Genomic DNA, 22,704 nt, shown 5'->3' with positions numbered 1-22,704 from the left:
TTGAGATTGTGTAAAGTTGATGCAAAGCAGACCGAGCTTCACTTAGCAAGGGGCTCATCCAAAAGACCCCTGCGAGCCCACTAAACAGGGGGCATTCCAAGAACTCAATTTATCTGTCTTAAAAGGTTAAGCTATCATGTTGACCCTGCCAAGATTCAAACCTGTGCACCCAAGTCGGCTACATATTTTCAGACTGCTGTCGGTCCTAAGTAGCCATTCCCTTCAGCTATACCAGTGTGATTTCTTTATCCTCGCAACTAGAAGGCAAGGACTCTGTGATCCACCAGAATTTTCTCCTCCCATTTGAGACTATGCAATGTAGATCTTTTACTTCCACAGACACAGATTTCACTACAGTGGAAAGACTTTGAAAAGCACATATGATACTGCAGGAAAAAGTATGTTACACTTCAACATGGAAATCATCACATGCAAGAAGGAAATGCATACTAAGGAAAGCTTGAGTCAAGTTCTCATCCTGTCTCTCACTAGCTGTATGACCTTAGATGAGTTACTAAACTTCTCTCAGTGTGTTTCTTTTAAACAAAATCAGTTTGCTAAGGTAATCATTATAGACTTTTCCGCTTCCAAAGTTCTAAGCTCTCCAAAACAAAAATATTACCGGACTAACAAGTATATAGAATTTTCAGGAATGGAGTTTGTGTATGTGAGCCAGTTCTAATTTGCATGTTTGTTATGAATGCTGCATTGTATTATTTGTTTGACTCTTCACAGTTTATAAAGTAGTTATATTCATTTTGTTATTTGGATTTTCCACAATTCACCCCTCTCCCCCACAATTTTTACTACCCTCATCTTACATATTAGGCACTTGAAGCTTGGAGATAACTTAGGACTTGATCGAAGTCAGACATCTATTCAGGGGCAGAGCGTAGGCCCCGGTCTTCTGTATCTAAAGCCCATACTCTTTCCCTGCCATCAACTATTTTTTAGTTCAGGCACATTGAGAAACTATTATAGATGGATTTTAAGACCGATTCTTATGTGCATGGGAGAGAAGGGAAACAATGGACGCGGGACACCTGGGTGGCTCAGTGGTTGAGAGTCTGCCTTTGGCTCAGGTCGTGATCCTGGGGTCCTGGGATCAAGTCCCTCATCAGGCTTCCTGCACGGAGCCTGCTTCTCCCTCTGCCTATGTCTCTGCTTCTCTCTGTGTGTCCTTCATGAATAAATAAATAAATAAAAAATCTTTAAAAAACAAAACAAAATAATGGACGTGTATAGAATATTCCATTGGAGATAACCTCTCTTAATTCAGTCACTCTGGTTACCACTTCTCACTCTGTCCTATCATGGCCAAGTTCTTAAAAGCCTGCTTTCTCATTTCCCATTCACTCCTTGAGCACCACAGTCTGACTTCTGTTCCCACGACTTCTCACAGAGGCAATCTGTGGTAGACCCCAGCTGGAATGGCTCCCTGCTCACAGCGGTTCCCTGCTTCTCTAACTCTGCCCCAACACACCAGAATAGGCCCTCACCAGCCTTTCTGTGCTAGGTCCTGGTCCCCAATGGCCCTGGCTGATTATGTAAGAGGAGACACCTGCCCTGAGCTGGGTCAATCTCCCAGAAGCTTGAATGGAGATCCAGAGACAGGGAGTGACTGGATCTGAGCTGATGAGTGGCTTCACCCTCAAGAGTCCAGCCAGTGCTCTAGGGCAAGTTCCTGCAGCTGCCTTGATTCCTGCGTGGGTGTTCAACTCTTGCTCTGACTTTTCACATTACCACTTTTCTTGCCTAAATTACTTTTTCAGGCATGCTACCCAGAGACCTCAACTAACACATCCATCAGCAAGCCCAGTGGACTTGTTGTCAATTCCCATTTTTGAAATCCTTGCCTTCAGTTGGCTTTCACGATACCGTCCCCCCAACCCATTCTCTTCCCATTTTTTGGATCATGCCTTCTTAATGTCCTCAGGGGTTCCTCTCCAACTATCCTGTCACCAAGGCTCCATCCTCACACTCTGCTCCTCTGCTTATTCTAACTTTTCAGCTGGATGATTTGTCTGCTGCCCGGGCTGTGGCTACCTGCTCGGGGCCTCACTCCAGCTGTACCAAAACACTTTTCTTCAATCTGCCAGTCTTTCTCTCCAGTCTCCCAGCCTTGTTCCTGCCCTGCAAGAGCTGTCACCCACTCCCCAGTCCATTTCTCTAGAGTTCTTCAGCCTTTTGGATTCACTGTGGACTTTGTGTCCACAGACAGAAAGATCCACTGGGATCCTCCAGTGTTTTTGTTCTTACACATACCAACTCCATTTTGAAAAACTATGCATCCCCTTGCACAATTTATGTTGGCCATCAAAAAGTGTTATCAGGAGGTGCCTGGGGGGCACATCGGTTAAGGGCTCAGCTCAGGTCACAATCTCAGAGTCATGGGATTGACCCTTATGTCAGGCTCTGCACTCAGTGCAGTCTGTTAAGACCCTTTCTCTCTCTGCCCCTCCATCCTGCTCTCTCTCTTTCAATAAATAAATAAATAAATCTTTAAAAAAAGTGTTATCATAAGTTTAGAAAGTTGCAAATGTAGTAATGTCTGGTCCATTGTAAACGTTGACATTTTAAAATAAAACTGGACTTTAAATACTTTAAGTACTTTAGTGATTTGATGCCCTTCCTTACCTTTTTAAAGAATACATGAATCCACTCTTTTAATAGTCAGAAACTTTATATCATTTTTCTTTCCTCTTGAATTTATATCTTCATTCTACTTCCACCATACAATTTCACCCCCATGCAAATTATTTTAATCTCGAAAGACTTTGATTGATGACTCATATTTCTCTGCCACATAAATATGTAAATAAATTGAAATTTAAAAAAAATGTTCTCTGGTCATCAGCCTCCAAGAGAGAAATTGTTTTCTTCTTGGTTGGGTTTTTATTAAAATTATACAGTACATGGCAATACCCACCTGAGCAAAAGATTATAAAATATATTACAAATTTAGGAAAATAATTATTGACTCCAAAAAGCAAACGATTATTGAGACAGATGGGCCTTTAAAAATTGATTTATGTATATATCATGGATAGTACTTATTAGAATGAGATTTTTTGCATCAATTCTATTCCAATCTATCTTTTATATGTAAGCATTGAGAAACATCTCATAAATAGGAAAGAAATTTTATTAGGGCAACATTATTTGATTCCTTGAACTCCTTTCAAAATGTCATTAAAAATAACATATTATTCTGGCATACAAATTATTTTAAATTTTCTGTTGGCTGTCAACTACATTATACCTTCGTTTAATGTTGTAAAAATATTTGTGGTTCAGCTATTAGAATAATTTGCTCTCTAAATTGCTGGTACATAAACCCAAAGTTTTTATCAAAACTTACTAAATGACTACTGATTATATGTTACTCTTTCATTTTGATGTATCTTATTTTAACCCAGTATATTAATCAAGATTTGGGAGTATTAATTTTTTTATTAATACTTTGTTCATTTTTTTGGCTAAAATTATTTTGTATTGGAAAATATCTAATATACAACTTAATTGGCATACATGGTCCTCACTCTTAAGATAGATGCATTTGGTCTTTCTATGTGGAAAGGAATCAACTGTTTTATGGTCTATTTGGCTTCTGCTTATGTGAGTGTGTTTTATTTAATGACATCATAACTGACCCGGCTGTTCGGTTAATGTTCACATTTCTCTGACTTTACGGCTTCTTGTGTCTTGCTGGCATTTCTGAAGGGCAATTATTGTCTGGAAATTGAATATCAGAATGAATTCATTTAATCTACAAACTATTTTAAAAGCTATTTTCTTCATAAATTTTTATTATATGGTTTATCTGATTCAGTTGAGCCTGGTTAAAGAATTAGACACAACAGAATTGTTTTGATCATATGTTGGTGTGATTAAATTGTATTGATTACATGACAGGTAGCCTCAAGTAATCAGAATGGTTATAATGAACACATACTGAACAAATGCTTTGCTGAATAAATGAATCATGAATGGGAAAGTCCCAAACAGATGTCTCAAAAGTTGCTTGAAAAGTTTTCAGTAAATCTCTCCTGTTTTTAATTCTCTGCAAAAGAAAATTAATGCCAGCATCTTACATTTATTAAGTCTTTACCAGGTGTCAGGCACTGTTCTAAGTGTTTTGTGTATATTAATTAATTTAATTATCACATTGCCATGAGGCTCTTATAAAGATTTAAGATCTATAAAGTTATATATATTTTTAAGATTTTATTTATTTGCGAGAAAGAGAGTGGGAGTGGGGGAGGAGCAGTGGGGAAGGGAATGAGAAGGGGAAAGAATCTCAAGCAGACTCCAAGCTGAGTGAGGACCCTGACTTGGGGCTCAATCTCACAACCCTGAGATCATGAACTGAACCAAAACCAAGTATTGGAGGCTCAAACGACTAAGCCATGCAGGCACTCCCCTAAGGTGTATAAAGATAATAAAGGTGTATATCGAAATCTGTATCTGATACTAAGTTAAAAGATTTAGTTGAGGGATGCCTGGGTGGCTCAGCAGTTGAGTGGCTGCTTTCAGCTCAGGGCGCGATCCTGGGTCCGGGATCAAGTCCCACACTGAGCTCCTTGTGAGGAGCCTCCTTCTCCCTCTGTGTCTCTCATGAATAAATAAATAAAATCTAAAAAAAAAAAAAAAAAGATTTAGTTGACATCTTTCTAAATTTAATTTAACTGGAAAATAACTCTATTCTCCAATCTTTCAGGAGTAGAAGTTAGATATTTCTACAGTTGCTACACAGGCCTTTGATTTTAAATAACCAGTTTGAATTCTTAGTGGAGGAGCCCAGAACCTGTGTTGATAAAGCAAACTCTGCTTGATTTTTTTGGCCCTTTGAAATATTTGCTTTTTTCCTAACATAAATAGAACCCAACCCAGCATATTTAAACTGTTCAATTAAATCTACCTTGTCAAAAATAGTCATTTTACATATCTAATGCTCTGATTCTGCTCACAGTGGCCATGAATGCCATCACCCTCAACCTGCATTGGAGGAAATTTTCACATGTACAAGTCATGGAAACTCTGGAAATTGGCTGTTGACTCTTGGCAGTTTACATTTGTTGTTATTCATCATTAAGACCTTGGTTATCTCACATCCTGTACTGATAGAGATCTCTACCCACAGAATATTTATCAAGACCATGCTATTGGGTTATCACTAACTTCTAGGACATCTCCCAAGGGCATATTACAGAGAATTTTAGTTTTCTTCTGAGCTTTTTTGGTTCTATTGGTATTGCCAAAAGGGCGTTCTTGCATCCATTCAAGTTTGTAGGGTGTGAGAGAATGTTCTTGAGCACACAGCCACATTGTCATTCTGTTACCTATAAATTAGGGTGACCACGTGTGTTGGTTTACCCCAGACACTGAATTGTGCCTGTTTTCCCAACTCCCATCCAGCCTTTGTACCAGTATTTGTGTTTCATTTTTTAATGGGATATTATTTAATAGTGGAATGAGAAGCTAGGATGGTTTTGACAGACCTCCACTCTAAACATCTGGATTCTGTCGTGATCTCTATTGCACACGAAATGGTTATGTAACAGATGGAATTCTTACTTTAACACATGGTTCTATATGGAGACTAGCCCTCCTCTCTTAGCTGGACCCTTTCAAGGTGCAAAGCAATTGACACCTTCCTTTGAAGGACAGTGTGCAGAGTACTTGTTGATAAAAACCAAAGTGCCCTCAGATAGGATCAGTCATAACAGCTAATTCCTTCTATCTCCAGAGATGGTGGGAGACACAGTCAATGATGTTGTTTTTGCTGGTCTCTGGGTACACCTGCCAGACCATTGGTGGGCCAACCCAGAAAGAAATGGGCAAATTATGGACTAGGTGTACATGCAATGTGTGCAGGAAATACAGGCTGAGCAGTCTTACTAAAAAGTGAATGGAGAATAGCCTGGACACTCTTAGTACAGAGGTCTTATTATTTATTGCATGATGAAAATAGCATTTATTTCATTGTTTAGTAATGCTTTTTAAAAATGTTACAAAAAACCTCTCAGCAGCTGTCTTACACTGGATTTTTGAGGAATAGACTCTGAAATGGAGGTTTGCCTCCAGGGGGTTTATTGGGAACAACACCTGTGAGGGAGCAAGGGAAGCAGGATTGGGCAGTAGGAAAATTGATTTGTGATGCAGGTGCGGCAGAAGCCTCAGCCGATCTCATGGGAGTTCTGGAACTGAGTGATCTATCAAGGTTACAAGTGGGCCAGGTCTTTATATTTTATCACCACCTTCCATCCCCCTGCCATTCACTGACTTTATAGGGTGGAAGCTGCCTTCCTTCCCCGTGCCCCTCCACTCTCAGAGAAAGAACATGACATTGAATAAGGCAGCACGTTTCAGCTAAGGGCAATTCTGGATATTGAATTAACTGTGAGCTATCAACTGCTAGCATTCCCAGCAGCTGGGAGAAGCTTGTCACAGTCCTGCAAGAGGAATCTGGACAGCACACCACAGTGTTCACTACAGCAGCAATGAAAAGAGAAGGGGGGAAGGAGGGAAGGAAGGAGGGAGGAAGAAAAAAGGGAGGGAGGAAGGATAGATGGGAGGTTTGTTTTATAAAAATTAAATACTGAGTTTCTATGTTTCAAGAAAGTTGATGAACTTGCACATAACATGAGTGTACCTTTACCATCTGTTATAGGATTCATAGTGATATTATTGATTAATGAAAATTAGAAGACATAAATGTTCTTAAGATGTATTAGGTTAGTAGTTATTTCAAGAAGACCACACATGCAGCTTCAGAAGTTCATTTGTTAAAGTGTGAAATCTCCTTTTTATAAATTAATTTGGCTATTTTAGATCTTTTCTACAGATTTATTTATTTTAGAGAGAGAGAGAGAGTGTGTGTGTGTGTGTGTGTGTGCACTAGCAGGGGGAGGGGCAGAAGGAGAGGAAGAGGATGGCAAGCAGATGCCCCACTGAGCACAGAGCATGGAGCCTGAGGTAGGGCTCTATCTCAGGACCTTGAGATCATGACCTGAGCCCAAATCAGGAGTTGGTCACTTGATCAACTGAGCCATCCAGGCACCCCTAATTTGGCTATTTTAATTTGAGCTATCTTAACCTGGGTTCCTCAGAAAGTAGCACCTAAAATAAATCTTTATATTCAAATATTTTATTGGTAAATGAGATTAGGGTAGCAGGCATGAGGGACAGGAAGAGCAAAGCAGGGAAGGAGGCAGGGCAGAGTCAACATAAAGAAGTGCTATCAAAGTTGGCCACTACTCCATGTGACTTACTATTCAATCCATGAGACTACCTGAAAAGCCATATTAAACACATCTCAAGACAGTCCTTCAGATGAAGAAAGGGATAGCATTTAATGATTGGCCCCATTTGCTACAAGTTCCTTCCAGGGACCATTCCCGTCCTTTTACCTTGTACACATATGCCAAATATACTGCAAGGTGTCATGCGATGAAGCTCTGGAGCACAAAGTAAGAAATCCAAACTGAAGGTGCAGAGCTGAGATGAAAGACTTTGAGGATGCATTAGTGCGGCAACCAAGTGGAATTGGGGAGCTGAGATAATTGGAAGTGGTACACAACCGATATCAAATATATTTGTGTTTGTGTGCATTTATAAGAAATAAAAAGCTGTTAAGTGTATTGGCTCCATTAGCAGAAGAAGTTTGCAAATAGAGAAGGATTTTTTTTTTTTTTTGTGAGAGAAGGATTTTTTTAAAAGATTGTATTTATTTCTTTATTTGAGAAAGAGAGAGAGTGAGTGAACGAGAGAGAGAACACGAGCTGTGGTGAAGGGAGAGGCAGAGGGAGAAGGAGTCTCCCCACTGAGCAGGGATCCCATGCTAGATTCCAGGACCCTGGGATCATGACCTGAGCCAAGGGCAGACGCTTAGCTGACCACCCCAAGAAATTTATGAATAGTTAAATGATGCCCGATTTGTAGGCGTTATATCAGATATTTCAAATAGACACTGAAATTAATTGCAATAGTGATTCCACTTTTTAATCCAATTCATGAAATAAGAGTTAATAAATTATTTGAAAGTTTGTTCGGTCAAGGGCAAAATATCTGCCATTTCTTCCATTATTATGAATGCTATAATAAATTTAGTTAAGTTCATCAGTGAAGATAAAATAATTTATGTTTCTGGTAATAATATAAATTTGAATTTTGATGGAGCATAGTGTTGAGGTAGAAATAACGCTTGTGTTAAATGAAGAAATTTAATTTGGAGTAGAAAAGTATTTGAAATTGGTTATAGTGTGCACATGACTCACAGTCTTATCTGTGATGTTGCTGTTGGCCAACAGGTTGTTACAAAACCAAATCAAGTTGGCTTTCTTGATTTGCAAATGATGAAAAAGTTGGAGAGATTACTTATTGAAAGACTTGCTGTGAAGCTACATAAATGGAACAGTGTAGATTTGGTGTAAGGATGAATAGATAGAAGAATGGAATAGAATATGTAGCCCAGAAATGGACTGACAGGTATATTGTCAGATTTTTAACAAAGGTGTCAAGTAATCCAACAGGGAAAGAAAACTCTTTCCCCCAATAAGTGGAAGTGTTCCAAATGGAGATTCATAAGGAAATAAATAAACCCTGTCCCCTACCTCACAGCCTTGCACAAAATTTAATCATAATCATAATGAAAATGGCTCATATGCTGAAATATCAAAGCTAAACAAACTTCTACAAGAAAACATATAAGAAACTCTTTGTGATTTCAGGAAAGCAAAGATTTCTTAGATAGGACACGAAAAATACAAACCATGGATAAAAAAAATAGCAAGTTGAATTTCATTAAAATTTAAAGCTGCTTCTCTTCTAATGTACCATTACAGTAAAGAAAAAAGTAAACCAATGACAAGGGGGCAATATTCATAATACATAAACCTGATAAGGGACTTGTACATACGATGAATACTTGCACCTCAGTAATACAACAAAAACCCAACTAAAAAATGGGCAGAAAATTTGAATAGAAACTTCACTAAAAAAAAAAAAAAAAAAGAAAAAAAGAAAAAGAAACTTCACTAAAGCAAATATATGAATGGCAATGGCTAAGAAGCACATGAAAAAAATACTTAACATATTTAGTCATCAGGGAAAAGCAAATTAAAACCACAGTGAGATTGCACTACATGCCTATTAAGATGGCAAAAATTAGAAAGAATCACAGTACCAAGTATGAGTGAATGTGGAGTTATTGGAACTCTTGGTCGCTGCTGGTAGGAGTGTAAAATGGTACCGCTACTTTGGAAGATGGTTTGGCAGTTGCTTTTATATGGAAACATTCACTTTTCATATAATCCAGAAATTCTCTTAGGTATTATCCAAGAGAAATTAAATCATATGTCCACACAAAGACTTGGCCATGAATATTCATAGCAGCTTTTTTCATAATCTTTTAAAACTGGGAAGCAAGTGAACAGATAAAGAAATTGTGACATAGCCGTATAATAGAATATTGCTCAGCAATCAAAAAGAAGAAACTACTGAAATGAACACCTACAGGAAAGAATTTCAAAACGGGGCACCTGGGGCACCACTGAGCATCTGCCTTTGGCTCACGTCGTGATCCTGGGGTCCTGGGATCAAGTCCCGCATCCGGCTCCTTGTGAGGAGCCTGCTTCTCCCTCTGCCTGTGTCTCTGCCTCTCTCTGTGTGTCTCTCACGAATAAAGAAATAAAATCTTAAAAAAAAAACATAAAAAACATGTTGGATGAAAAAAACCATATCCAAAAGACTGTATACAGTATAGTGTATAATTTCATTTAATGAAGATCTCGAACAGGCAAAACTTATTTCCTGTAAGAGAAAGCAGACCACTGGTTCCTCGGAAGCAAGGAGGGTGGAATGGTGAGACTGTCTACAGGAACTATGAAGGAAACTTTTGGTGTGATACACATACTCTATAGCTTGATTGTGTTGGTGGTGATAATTCCCCATCCTCAACCCCATTCCCATTTCCACATACTCGTTTCTCACCCTTCCTTCTAGGCCCCAGCTACCTCCTCTATGAAGCCCTTTTCTCAAACCAGATCTTTGCCCTCTGAGCACTTTAATTCTCTTGGGTGATTTGTCACACATGTTATCAATAGTTTTTAAGTGCATGTTTTATCCCCTCTTTTTTCCTCTAAAAAGTGCTTTAAGGCCAGAGAGGTGGTATCTTATTCATCTTTGTATCACCCATAGTTCCTAGCAGTGTCCAGCACATAGTATGCAATCAGTAAACATCTGTGAAGGAAAGAACAAACAACACAATGAATGAATGAATGAATGAATGAATGAATGAATGAGTGAATGAATGAATGAAACCTCTGTTGCACATGTGTTGATCATAATAATATCAATTGGCATAGTATCCGTTGGCATGGTGTAGTGAAACAGATTTTTAAGTCCTTTTTTTCATTACATTTGTGATCATTGATAAAATTTACAAGTCCATTTTAGGGTAAGGTCTGTGCACATGAAGTGGTTAAAAATCTTTCTTTCTTACATCAGAATTTCTTGTGGTTCATTGGAATGTGTTTGACATCCTGCTACAAAAAGAAAAGGGAAGTTCTGAAGTGTGGAAGTCCTGATTTCAAAGGTCTTGATCCATGGTTTTGCTTTCCACCCGGACAGCACGTTCCAATAGAGAAGTCCAGCCAGCAGCCGGGATACTGACGTGTGATGCCCATTGTTTGCAGATTATGCCCCCTATGTTCTTCCGTGAGGAAGAGCCGAGATTTTATCTGATTATAATTCAGGCTGAGCTAGGGCACCCCAGATATCATGGTTCAGAATTTTTTGGTATGTTCTCCATGACGCCTAACTTGTTGCCTCACACATAGTACATGAGTATGACTCAGAAAATAATATTCACTGAATTAACAAATGAGTGAACAATCTAATTATCACATGAAGCAGGAAGGGCTGCCCTTTTGTCCTGAATTGTGCAACTGTGGACCTTCCAGGGACGTGGGAGTGCTGTATTGCTCAGCCTCCCAGCTTCTAACTTTAGCCACTATTCAGAGGTAGCATTTAGCTCCAAAGACACAGATCTCCCCAGAAGGACTACACTTTCCATCACCTTTGCTCCGGTGCCTAAGACTCCTAGCTGAATTAAGACAATGAATCAGCCAGTATTTATTATGCTTTCATACATAAGCTATGTGAGCACAACACTTTTAAGGCTGACAAAATTTACAAGTGAAATACAGGACACTGTTCTCACTTTTCAAGAACTTTACATTTTGTTGGGATGCAATATTAAAATATCCACAAAATGAAAAATAATGCAAAACCATAACAAAATATCAAGTTGTGTGGGTTGGAAAATAAGGAGGTGCTGAGTTCAGAGAAGAAATTGATCGAACTACAGAAACTTGTGCCATAGAGGTGGCTAGTGTTTGTCGGCAAATGCTGTGCAGGTTGTTTCTGAGATGTTGCAGCCCAAATTCCTTATGTGATGCCAGCAGTGCTTCTAAGCCAACAGTGTTTTGTTTTGTTTTGTTTTGTTTTGTTTTTCAGTGTTGTTATCTGGCTGGTCCACAGGGTGGGGAAAGTGTAGAGTCCCTAGAAGCAGGATGGACCAGACAGAGTATGGATGTAGGATTGCCGGAGGTGTGGGCTAGAGAGAGAGAAAGGAGGTAGGAGCGAGATAAAGGGTGAAAACACACATATATCAGGGATAGAGGACTGTGGACACTGCAGCTGTGTTGGAAGCCAAGGGCGTCAAGGATAGAAAAGGGAAAGCAGGGATTAGAATACAAAGAAGTTAGATCAGAGGTTGAGAAACTTTTTAAAACAACCACCAGTTAAAGATTAGTCAGTCTAAGAAGTCCAGAAATAGGATTTTGTAGTGAAAGGGACCATAAGGGAAGAGGGGGGACTGAGTGGCGAAAAACTAGAAAAGAAGATAAACCATGAGAGACTCCTAACTCTGGGAAAGAAACAAAGGGTTGTGGAAGGGGAGGAGGGTTGGGAGATGGAGTAACTAGGTGACGGGCACTAAGGAGGGCACTTGATGGGATGAGCATTGGATGTTATACTATAGGTTGGCAAATTGAATTTAAATAAAATTTTTAAAAAATAGGATTTTGATCTACTCTCTGTCTTGGGGAGCTCCAACCTGAGTGCAAAATTTTCAGCCTTGCCAATGCAGTCATTTATGCCAAACTGTGCAGGAGAGACTTGGGAATGGAAAATAAAACTTACTTAGATTTTGTTTGTTCCATGTGACTGCTCAGTTCCCATATACCAGTCTCACCAGTATTTTTCAATTTCTTGTACATGTAGAGCATATTTGCACCTCAGAAATTTTGCATATGCTATTCCCTCTCCAGAGAACTCCTTTGCCTTGAGTCTTCAAATGTCATCTCCTCAACACCTAACATTGGTTCCTATCAATCTCCAGCTTGGCTGAGTGTCTATGGAAGACCTCACTGGGGTTGGATTCAATTTGTGTTGGGCCACCCTATTTGAGGAGACTGGTCCATGTCTCAGCACCACTGAGCAGCTTGGTGGCATAGCATGGGGCAGACTTGATGATTTGGAGGAGCCAGGAAACGCTGGTCACTATCAAGAAGGACCAATCAAACTCAGCTTTATCTGAGTTAGAATGACTTTAAAAATAGAAAACAGAAACAGCTTCAGAATATTTTAATGCCTCTTGATGTATTGAGAATGTAGAATCAATAAAAGCATGGGCATCCCTAACCCACATGAAAACTGGCAGGTTTGGAAGTACAGAGTAATCAAAGCGAAATATTTACAACGAGTTTTTAAAGCAGTGAAAACACTAAAAATATAAACCAGGGATAGGAATATGAAAGCATCCTGCTACTGCTCTACTAATTTGTGCCATGTCTTACACCTGCCGTGAAAATGGCTGAGAGTTGAGTTCATGATTTCAAGAGGTATTGGTAGATCACATGGGCACCCAACACTAGAAACCAGGACAGTGACCTAGAATTAATTAATTAATTAATTAATTAATTAATTTTTAAGGTTTTGTTAATTTATTCATAAGAGACACACACACAGAGGCAGAGACACAGGCAGAGGGAAGCAGGCTCCACGCAGGGAGCCCGATGTGGGACTCGATCCCGAGTCTCCGGGATCAAGCCCTGGGCTGAAGTCGGCGCTAAACTGCTTAGCCACCCGGGCTGCCCTAGAATTTAGAACAAAGGGAAAACTTTTTAAAAGGCCCTAAATAAATAGGCAGACATCCCTCAGTGGATTTTCACTGACTGCAGAAGGCATTCAACTCTACATTTTTTATTACTTCTGTGGGTCCTGTGATTTTCTAAAGTAATGTGTCTAAGATTTCTGAATCTCAGACTAGAACAAAAATGATCTAACAATGGGATAGACTACTATAAGTAGGACTTAAAAAAAATCCTTATGGGGGGTGCCTGGCTGGTTCAGTGGAAGGAGCATGAGACTCTTGATCTGGGGGTCATTAGTTCGAGCCCCAAGTTGGGTGTAGAAATTACTGGTAAAAATAAACTTAAAAAATAAAATAAATTTTAAAATCTTAAAAAAATCCTTATGATTTCATTATCTGAAATCAACTAATCCATCCTTCAAAAGACTAAGACTTTGGGCGGTCGCACCCATATCAAAAGATGAGCCAGTTTCTTCCATCCCATTTACATGTCTCAAACCCCTGGGACTATCTAAAATATTTATTGGGAACCCCAATTTTTCCCAGCAAACAATTTCCAAGAGCATACATCTTAGTTAGTAACCATACTTTACCTGGACTTTTAAAAGTGGATAAGAAATGGGTGAAGTGGTGTGGGAGCTACAGGCCTCCAGTTACGGAGCGACAGTCATGGGAATAAAAGGTGCAGCATAAGGAATATAGTCAATGATATTTTGGAATAGTAATGTAATGGGACAAATGGTAGCCCAAATTCCTTATGTGATGCCAGCAGTGCTTCTAAGCCAACAGTGTTTTGTTTTGTTTTGTTGTGGTGAGCATAGCCCGGTGTGAAAACTTGTCGAATCACTAAATTATACACCTGAAACTAATGTACCATTATGTGTCAACTATACTCAAATAAAAAAATAAATAAACTGGATAAGAAAGAGGAAGATATGGTATAAAAGCATATATTTCCATGGAATCTAAAGACTAGACAGGACTTTGCTGTTGCTCTGGCCCAATCCCATTATTGTTCATATGGAGAAACTGAGTCCACTGAGGTCAAAGATTTTCCCAAGTTACTTAACATCAGGGGCTCTTTATTCCCATTTTTTTAGTATCTTCGGAAGGATTGTTAGGATGGTTTAATTCTTTCATTCAATAAGTGATGATGGAAGGCCTATTTGTGTACCTACCTTTATGCCAGCTGTTGGGAGTATCTACTGGGTGACATAGATATCATCCTGGTTTGCATGGAGCTTAGAATCCATTAAGGAAGACATAACGACATAAGCAATTATGATGAGGATGGGTAGTTCATGATAAGGCGACTGCAGGATAATTCATTCATCCAAAAATTATGAAATGCCTACTGTGCACCCAGCACTCTTCCTGTATCAGCGATAGACAGCAGGAAACAGACAAAAACTTGCCCTCAGAGTACTTGTGTTGTACCAGGGGAGCCGTCTAATAAACACAGTAACATAAAAGTTAGTTAATACTAAGTTAGGAGGCAATAGCTATGAGAAAGAGGAAAAATGGAGCTGGCAGGGGGTGGTTGGGGAAAGTGGAGGTCTGGGGGAAGGCCTCATTGAGAAGGGGCATTTGAGTGAGGCACTGGAGGATGGGGAGGAAGCCCCACAGACAGGGGAGGGAAGACTGTTCCTAAGGCAGGGGGTGCCTGACAGGTTTGCAGACCTCCCCCAAGGACAGCGTGGTGAGGGGATGTGAGTGAGTGATGGGGAGGCTCCTTTGGGCCCACGTCAGGGCCCCAAGCCAGGGTGGAGGGTGTGTGCGCTGCTGTGTTCAGTGCCCGTGAAGTTCAAGGGCAGGCCTGGCTCTCCTTTCTAAGCTTGCTCAGATCTCCAGCCAGCTTACCCACTTAGGAAGTCGCCCTGCCCTTGTGGAGAACAAACATTTACAAAAGGCCCTGAGTTTTGGTCCCGTTTCATTTAGAGAAGTCAACTATTCCAAAAGCAAGCCCCACAACTTGAGAAAGAACTAGACATGGCCTTTCCCTCAGCAACAAGGAAATGCTGCCAGCCGCTCCCCATGGGCCCATAATTATATAGCTAAGGGTACAAATGAGGTTGATCTTTTTTTGCTTCCCCTCTCTTCTTTCCTTTCATAGAAAACAAGAGTCACCGTGTTTTCCTTAATTTTACCTTCACTCATCCTGCTAGAGTTTGGCAAATCTTGTTCCAAGAGAGCCCTGATGGGGAATGTTTTCTTTACCAAAGTTCACGATTCTCCTATTCAAATCACTAATTTCCATGGTTTCACTTCAGTGCTTTTGTGCTCCTCAGGCCTTTCAGGAATGAGCTCAATTATCAACCCTGAGTGAATCTGAAACCTGATTCAGTCTTCTTATGATCTGATTAAAGCAACGGGGTTTTATAAATGTCACTACAGAAATAGTCGGACCTCCACTGCTAGAGGCTGGCCAGGCAATAATTTCCTCCTGTGAACTTGTAGCTTATTATCTTTCGAATATTTGAAGCAGATCAGTGGTCCGGTGGTCATTGTGTGTCTTAGGGGGTTAAGATTTTACCATGAAAAACATTCTTTATAATACTTGGCATGCACATTCCAAAAAAAAAAAAAAAAAATCCTATCAAGAGACTGGCAGTTTTTAAATTAATTATTTGAGCTTGAACAATTCAAAAGCATCATCAAATTAAAACAAGGTAATTTGGCACAGAGGTTATTGCCCATCATGTCTTCTAATTACTTTTCTGTATTTTGAAAAAACAAAAACAAAACATTAAATGCTGAGATAATGAACTTTGGGGGCGGCGTTCCGCAGCAATCCCCTTGGTGATGGAAAAACAGCGCTGACTTCCAAACAGACCCATCTGATCTTTCCCAGAAAGATCTGTTTGTAGAAAGTGGCAAGAATAAGACTCAAGTCTCCTTAGAATGCCTTTATAGCACACTAGCTGTAAACTGCACACATGGTTATGGAGCAAGGAAAATAAAAAGAAAAATATAAGAAAAATCTCACTCTCATAGAGTAAGATGGCTGGGTCAATTTTGATAGTCATGGCCAAATTCTCCTCCGTAGAATGCACCCTTATATAGTGTATAAGAGGCCTGTTCCCCCAAAGTCTTACAGTATTATTGAGCTTTTGGGTTTCTGCCAGCTAATAGGTAAGAAATGATGTCTCAGTGTGGTTTTAATTTACAGTCCTCATATTATGAAATAAGTTGAGCATCTTATCATATATTTAAGAGTCATTTGTATATCTTTTTCTTAAAAAAAAGATGCATGGTCATGTTTTATGCCCTCTTTCCTATCAAGTTTTAGTTTTTCTTCTCAATTTTAAGCGTCCTTTATACAATAGGGAAATTGGCCCTATTGTATTTTAAGAGTTTCAAATAGCCTCACCATTTGTCTTTTGTTGTTATTGTTGTTTGCTTATGTTTTCTTTCTCCACAAAAAGTTTTAATGCACTCATATTTATTAGTTTTTTTCTTTTCATTGCTCCTAGGATTTGAGTCATAATTAGAAAGGCTTTCCCCATGGAATTTATCCAAATTTCCTTTTAGTAATTCTCTGGCTTTATTTTTTATATTTAGATCCTGGATCCATTCAGCATTTATTCTGGTAATGCTGTAAGTTCTTAAATAAATTTTATTTTGGCATTTGACTTTACTTCATAGTATTTTTAAGATGAATCAATTGAATGTTTCCATATTTTATCATTAACATCTTTTCTGATTTTAAAACTAGTATAATAGGTTAATGAAAAGCAAAGAAATGTACAGAGAAGCAGGGGGGAAATTTCAAAGAGTTTACATATGTGCATATTTCCACTTTTTAAATTTATATTGTATATTATTGTGATAATATTGCCTATGCAATTTTGTAACCTACTCTTTTCCTTTGTGTGTGTGTGTGTGTGTGTGTGTGTGTGCTTTATTGGAGTTCTATTTGCCAACATATAGCATAACACCCAGTGCTCATCCTGCCAAGTGCTCCCCTCAGTGCCCATCTCCCAGTCATCCCCCCCCCCCCCCCCCCCCGCACACCTCCCTTTCCACTACCTTTTGTTCGTTTCCCAGAGTTAGGTGTTCCTCCTCTTTTCCACTTAATGTTCTAGTACAAACACTTTTCCATGGGATTAAAGGCAATTCATAAATGTGGATTTTAGTGCCCCCCAAATAATCCATAATTTCAATATATTGCATTTACTTACTCATTTTCCCTTAGTGATTGAGTTTTTTTATCAAACTTTCATTTCTTAACCATCCCCAATTCATAACTAGCTCTGTGATTACTGTATCTACACAGTTCAATTTGGAAGATGGATTCCAGAAAAGGAATGTTTAGTGAAAACCTAAGCTCTTTTTTTTAGGATCCTGAAACATAATGCCTAATTGCTTTCTAGAAAGGTTATGGCGATTAATACTGCCACCAGCAATATGTGACACTACACTACATCTTAATACCGCATTTTTGAGAAATATCTTTTTCTGCCAACAAACTTATTTTTTGAATCAAAAAGAAAGTAAAATTTTTAGTACAGAACAGATAAAAATGTCATCCAGAATATCTTTGCATTGACCCGTAAATTTAGTTTTTCCCTCTTTTCATGTTGTATACGTTGATAGTCATAGTTATCCAATCAAAAAACTACTAAAATTTGACATGTATAATTGCACCCAATTAATAATAAAAAATCTTACATTAATTCTTCTAGCAAACATTTGTTAAGTACCAGGCCCTATCTGGGCCACATGAAGTACATGTGTAAACAAAACAGACACCCCTATGCATATTTAGGTTACCTGACCAAGCCCTGAAGTCATCTGAGTTTGTAGCATCCACTTAATATATGCTATCTTGCATGTATTCTTTTGCAAATTTTTGTCCATTCTTTTATCAAATACAAATATATATGTATTGATTGCTTACTTTGTGCTAGATACTATTCTGGGATCTCAGGATAAACCAGTAAACAAAACAAAGACCCTCCCTCCCGTCTTCTATAGGAGACCATGCCATACACACTAACTATAGGAAGTAAGTAAATTATATATGTTAGAAGGTGAGAAGTGCTATGGGAAAACAGAGTAAGGAGAAGTTAGAAATGGCAGTGCACCCTGTAGGTGGGGCCTTCAGTTTCCTCCACGATTTTTTCCTATTAAATTTCCTAAAATATTTTTAAATTTTTTTGTAACTTTTATTTTGAGCTGATTTTAAACTTATAAAAACAAGTGGCAAGAATAGGGCAGAGGGTTCCTGGATACCCTCACCTACTTCCCCAAGTGTTAACATCTTACATAACCATAACACAGTTATCAAGCATTGATAGAGTTTGAATATCACCACTTTCACCGCTAATGTTATTTTTCTGTTCCCAGACCTTATGCAGCTTCCCCAATTGCATCTACTTGCTAATTCTCCTATCTCCTTTAGTCTCTAACAGTTTCATAGGCTTTTCATGTCTCTTATAACCTTGATAATTTTGAAGAGTACTCCTCATTTTTTAGAATGTCCCTCAATTTGCATTTTTGATGTTTTCTCACAATTGAGCTAAGGTTATAAATTTTTGGCAAGAACACCACAGACATGATGTTGTGTCCTTCTCGAAACAAGGGGTTTATGATTTTAATATATTTTATCGTTGGTGATTTTAACTTCAGTCACTTGGTTAAGTCGATGTATGCAAGGTTTATCCACTATAAAGTTACTATCTTTCCCTTTGTAGTTAATAAATATCTTGGGGTGATACTTTGAGACTTTGCAAAATTTTTGTCCATTGATTTTTTTTTTAATTTTAAGTAAGTTTCATGCAGGGCTTGAACTCACAACCCTGAGATCAAGATCTGAGCTGAGAGCAAGAGTTGGATGCTTAACTGACTGAGCCACTTGGGTGTCCCTGTCCATTGATTTTTTTTTTTTTTTTTAGCATCCATCCGTAGAGCTTGTCTGCAACAAGAATTACTATAATATGTACCTAATGATGATTTTTCTACTTCCATCTTTCCTTTTACATCTGTTCATTGGAATTCTACTGTAAGAAAGAGCTATCTCTTCTTAGCCATCTATTTATTTATCTATTTATTCAATTACATATTTATATCAGTCTGGTCTCCTGAATATTCCTATTATTCTATGGACAAAATCCAATGGTCTCAATATTTATTTTGTTGCTCAAATTGTCCCAACTTGTCCATTAGGAACTTCTGTTGGTAGACTTTTGTTTTCTTTTGACATGCCCCCGTCTTATTTAGAGTACTTCCCTCCTTTCTGGCTCTACAAATATAAGATGAGCCTCCTTTCCAGGCTCATCTTATATCCCTGCCCTTGTCCCTACTCTACTATTCCTCCTTTTATTGGAGAATGATTCTTTAGAAACCAAGATCTGGGCACTAGTTATGCTCATTGCAACTGGGACTATTGTTTCCAGGCCCTCTCAGCAGACAGAGCTAGGAAATTACATATCTATAAACCATGTGTATATACCCACTAGTACTATCTACATCCACACTGTATTTCTGTATGTATCTTTCTATGTGTATATATCTGTGTGTATGTATGTCTACATATACACACTTACATGTATTCACATATGTATATGTGTACGTATATGTATGTATATAATAATATGAATTGATATCAATAACTTGGACTCTAATACACAGGGTTCATTTTAACCTTTCCCTTTTCCTTATCTGTAACTTCTTTCTCCAACACTGAGAAACTTGGCTGTGATTTTATACAACCTATTCACGTATTTTTAATGTTCTAGTAAACATTTAAGGAGATCCACATTTCCAATAGAAGACAGCATTTTGGATGGTTCTTTTTGTCTTTGGCCTGACAATACCTAGTCAAGATAACTGTTTTCCATAGTTACTTAAGTCAATTCTTTTCATCCCCTTTTTTAGTGCAGTTCTGTTATTCATTAATGAACACTAATGAACATTAATGAACACTAATGTTAGTGTCTGTAAGTTCCCTTGATACCTTGGTTGGTTTTTTGTTTATTTTTTAGGGCATAGGAAAAGTATACTGAAATATTACTATGTTTTAATAAGAAGGGGTATATGAAAATACAGACTCAGAGATTTTATTAACCTTTTAAAACTCAGCTCTTGGGACACCTGGATGGCTCAGTGGTTGGGCATTTGCTTTCGGCTCAGGGCGTGATCCCAAGGTCCTGGGATCAAGTCGAACATCAGGCCCTCCACAAGGAGCCTGCTTCTTCCTCTGCCTGTGTCTTTGCCTCTCTCTCTGTGTCTCTCATGAATAAATAAATAAAACCTTTAAAAAAAATAAAAATAAAAACTCAGTTCTTGGTACAGTGTTGGCAATTCAATCACTATTTATTGAATAAAAGATCTTATATGTACATGAAAAATTGTGATAAACTAAAAGCATAGTTATAATAGTAATTGAAACTAAAATGATGGCATTGGAAAAAACATGGCTGGGGAAAAGAATTTAGAAAAAAATCAGAGTCAAACAAAATCAGAGTCAAAAAAAATCAGAGGGAAAAATAGCCTCAGGTTCTCACTTTGACTTTTTTGACTAAATTCTATACCTTTTCAATCAGTACGTATGAGTTTCACAGAAATTTGAGAAATACCAAATTTGTCAAAGATCTCTCAAAAACTGTCTTATGCTCGTATCAGAATTTAAGTTACCTAGAAAGCAGAATCACCTATAATGTTATTTTCATATCTGTATCTATCTGTCTATACTTATTTATTTCTGTAGAATCTGAAGTGTTTTCTATCCATTCCTGTGTCTCATAAGGAATTTAAAGAACTTTCAAACAAAAGAAGACATTTAATTATTTCACATTATAAGTTCGCATGTTTCCTCTAGGTAAATGCCATAATAGGTCAAAACTAATGTAAATTTCCAAATAATTTAAATTTCATTGTTCAAAATGGGGGTGGGGATGGGGGACCTAGGGAAGATTTCACCTCCTTCTGTTAGTTGTTGTACGATCCCTTCCATTGTCTTTTTTGTTTGTTTTCTGGGTCATGTTCCAAAAAAAAAAAAAAAAAAAAGTAAATACAAGGTTCTTTATAAAATCTGTACACAAATTTTCTTTTTCGAAGTAAGGAGATGAGTGACAAGATACATTAGAGCAATAACAACCTAGACAATGGAAAGAGTTTTCTGAGCAGTCTGAGTAAGATCCCCAGCAGCTGGATTTCTCCCGCATGTGTTCAGGCTGGCTGTTAAGCATCAAGTGGCCTCGGTGTTGCAGATTTTCCCACACATGCTTTTTTTTTTTTTTTTTTTTTGCTACCAAACTATAGCATTCACCAAAACAGTACCTTTCCCTGAGTTCCTCACTGACATGTCTCCTTGGCCCTCCTCCTCCTTTTTCCTGCCAAATTGTGCTTTCAGGAAAGAATCTGCATCAGGTTACTGCAACTTCCATGAATTAAAGTCCACAGGACTGGGAAAATGAGAAGGAAACCAGCGCCTGGGGGCATATTCCAGGCCCTGTGCAAGGGGACCTGCATATATTCCTTTAAAAAAATATTTTTAAGCCTTATGTCTAAAATGAGAAATGGTGGGGATTTGACCACCATGTTCAAAAAATCTTAGTGAGAAATTTGAAAAAAAAAAAATGATTTTAACAGATGGAGTCCCTTGTTCTGTGAAAGGTGATGCTACCCTCCTCACCCCACTGGGAGGGCTGGGAGCAGCATCTCCTTGAACTTGTCTTCCCCCTTCCCTGGCTACTCTAGCTCCTCATCTACTAGATTCTGAATAGTATCAGCTGAAGAGTGAGCTGCTTTTACTGCTGGTCAGGACGGATTCAGTTCTCTGACTGAGCTCGTTTCACAAATATTTATGGAGCTCCTGCTTCATAAGTCTCATTTCCTCTAAAGGACGATTGGGAGAGGATGTACAGGATATAAAGCATCACCCCTATCTCCAAGAAGCTCACAGTCCCTGGATAAACACACACACGAAGTGTAATTAGAGAATATGTGTGGGTCTAGGAGGGGCATCTCTACGCTTTCTAATCTCTGTCGGGCTCTAGGAGCCTCAAGAATCCTGTGTGGAGTGTTCTGATATCCCTTTAACCTGCTGTAAACACAGCCACTTTCTCTGGCTCTCAAACAATAATAAACATGGTAGGCGAGCGATAAATAACTCTACGAGGGCTGTTCTGTTTCCAGCTGGAAGGAGCCTCCTTATCCCTGTTAGTGCTAGGCTGGATTTAGGGGTTTAGGCTTGGTGTCAGGGTACCTTTTCTCTCTCAGGATACATGATTTTTTCCTAGCTCTTATCTTGATTCATGCAGCAGTGTCTCTTGATTTGTACTCTTACCCCAGCACAGGGTAAGTTGTGAGGGAGTGTTGGCGTCTTGTCTTCCCAGCAGAGTTGAGATGAGCACCTCATCCCAAGAACATCCCCATCTCTCTGGATGTGTTTTCCCTGCAGGTGATGAATACAGAACAAGAGAAGGGGGCCACCAGGTTGGCCACGTCCACCGTGAACTTCCGCTCTCCTCCCAACTCTCTGGATCCCTGGGTGTGGGACAAGATTTGGTTCCATGTTCATTTTCTCAAGACTCGCCCAG

The 22,704-nt window shown here is 38.7% G+C and overlaps 1 protein-coding gene across 8 annotated transcripts in view; it reads right to left on the bottom strand.

Annotated features, from left to right (window-relative positions):
- The window catches only part of LOC140612849 (uncharacterized), a 129,977-nt gene that overhangs the window by 41,767 nt on the left and 65,506 nt on the right, over window positions 1-22,704 (bottom strand). Inside the window, exons 4-5 of one of the 8 annotated variants that reach the window (XR_012013960.1) lie at window positions 22,452-22,559; window positions 20,492-21,135 (exon numbers count right to left, since the gene is read on the bottom strand). The exons of 5 other annotated variants lie outside the window; for them this stretch is intronic. Coding sequence is in view for 1 of the 3 variants with exons in the window: in XM_072791051.1 (XP_072647152.1) it covers window positions 22,452-22,559 (108 nt within the window). In the remaining 2 variants the exon portion in view is untranslated. 2 more of the 8 variants (XM_072791051.1, XR_012013959.1) reach the window with 2 other exon arrangements.

The sequence above is a fragment of the Canis lupus genome, chromosome 21, assembly GCF_048164855.1.
Source record: "Canis lupus baileyi chromosome 21, mCanLup2.hap1, whole genome shotgun sequence".
NCBI classification, from domain to species: Eukaryota; Metazoa; Chordata; class Mammalia; order Carnivora; family Canidae; genus Canis; species Canis lupus.
This window is presented reverse-complemented; position numbering and strand designations above follow the sequence as displayed.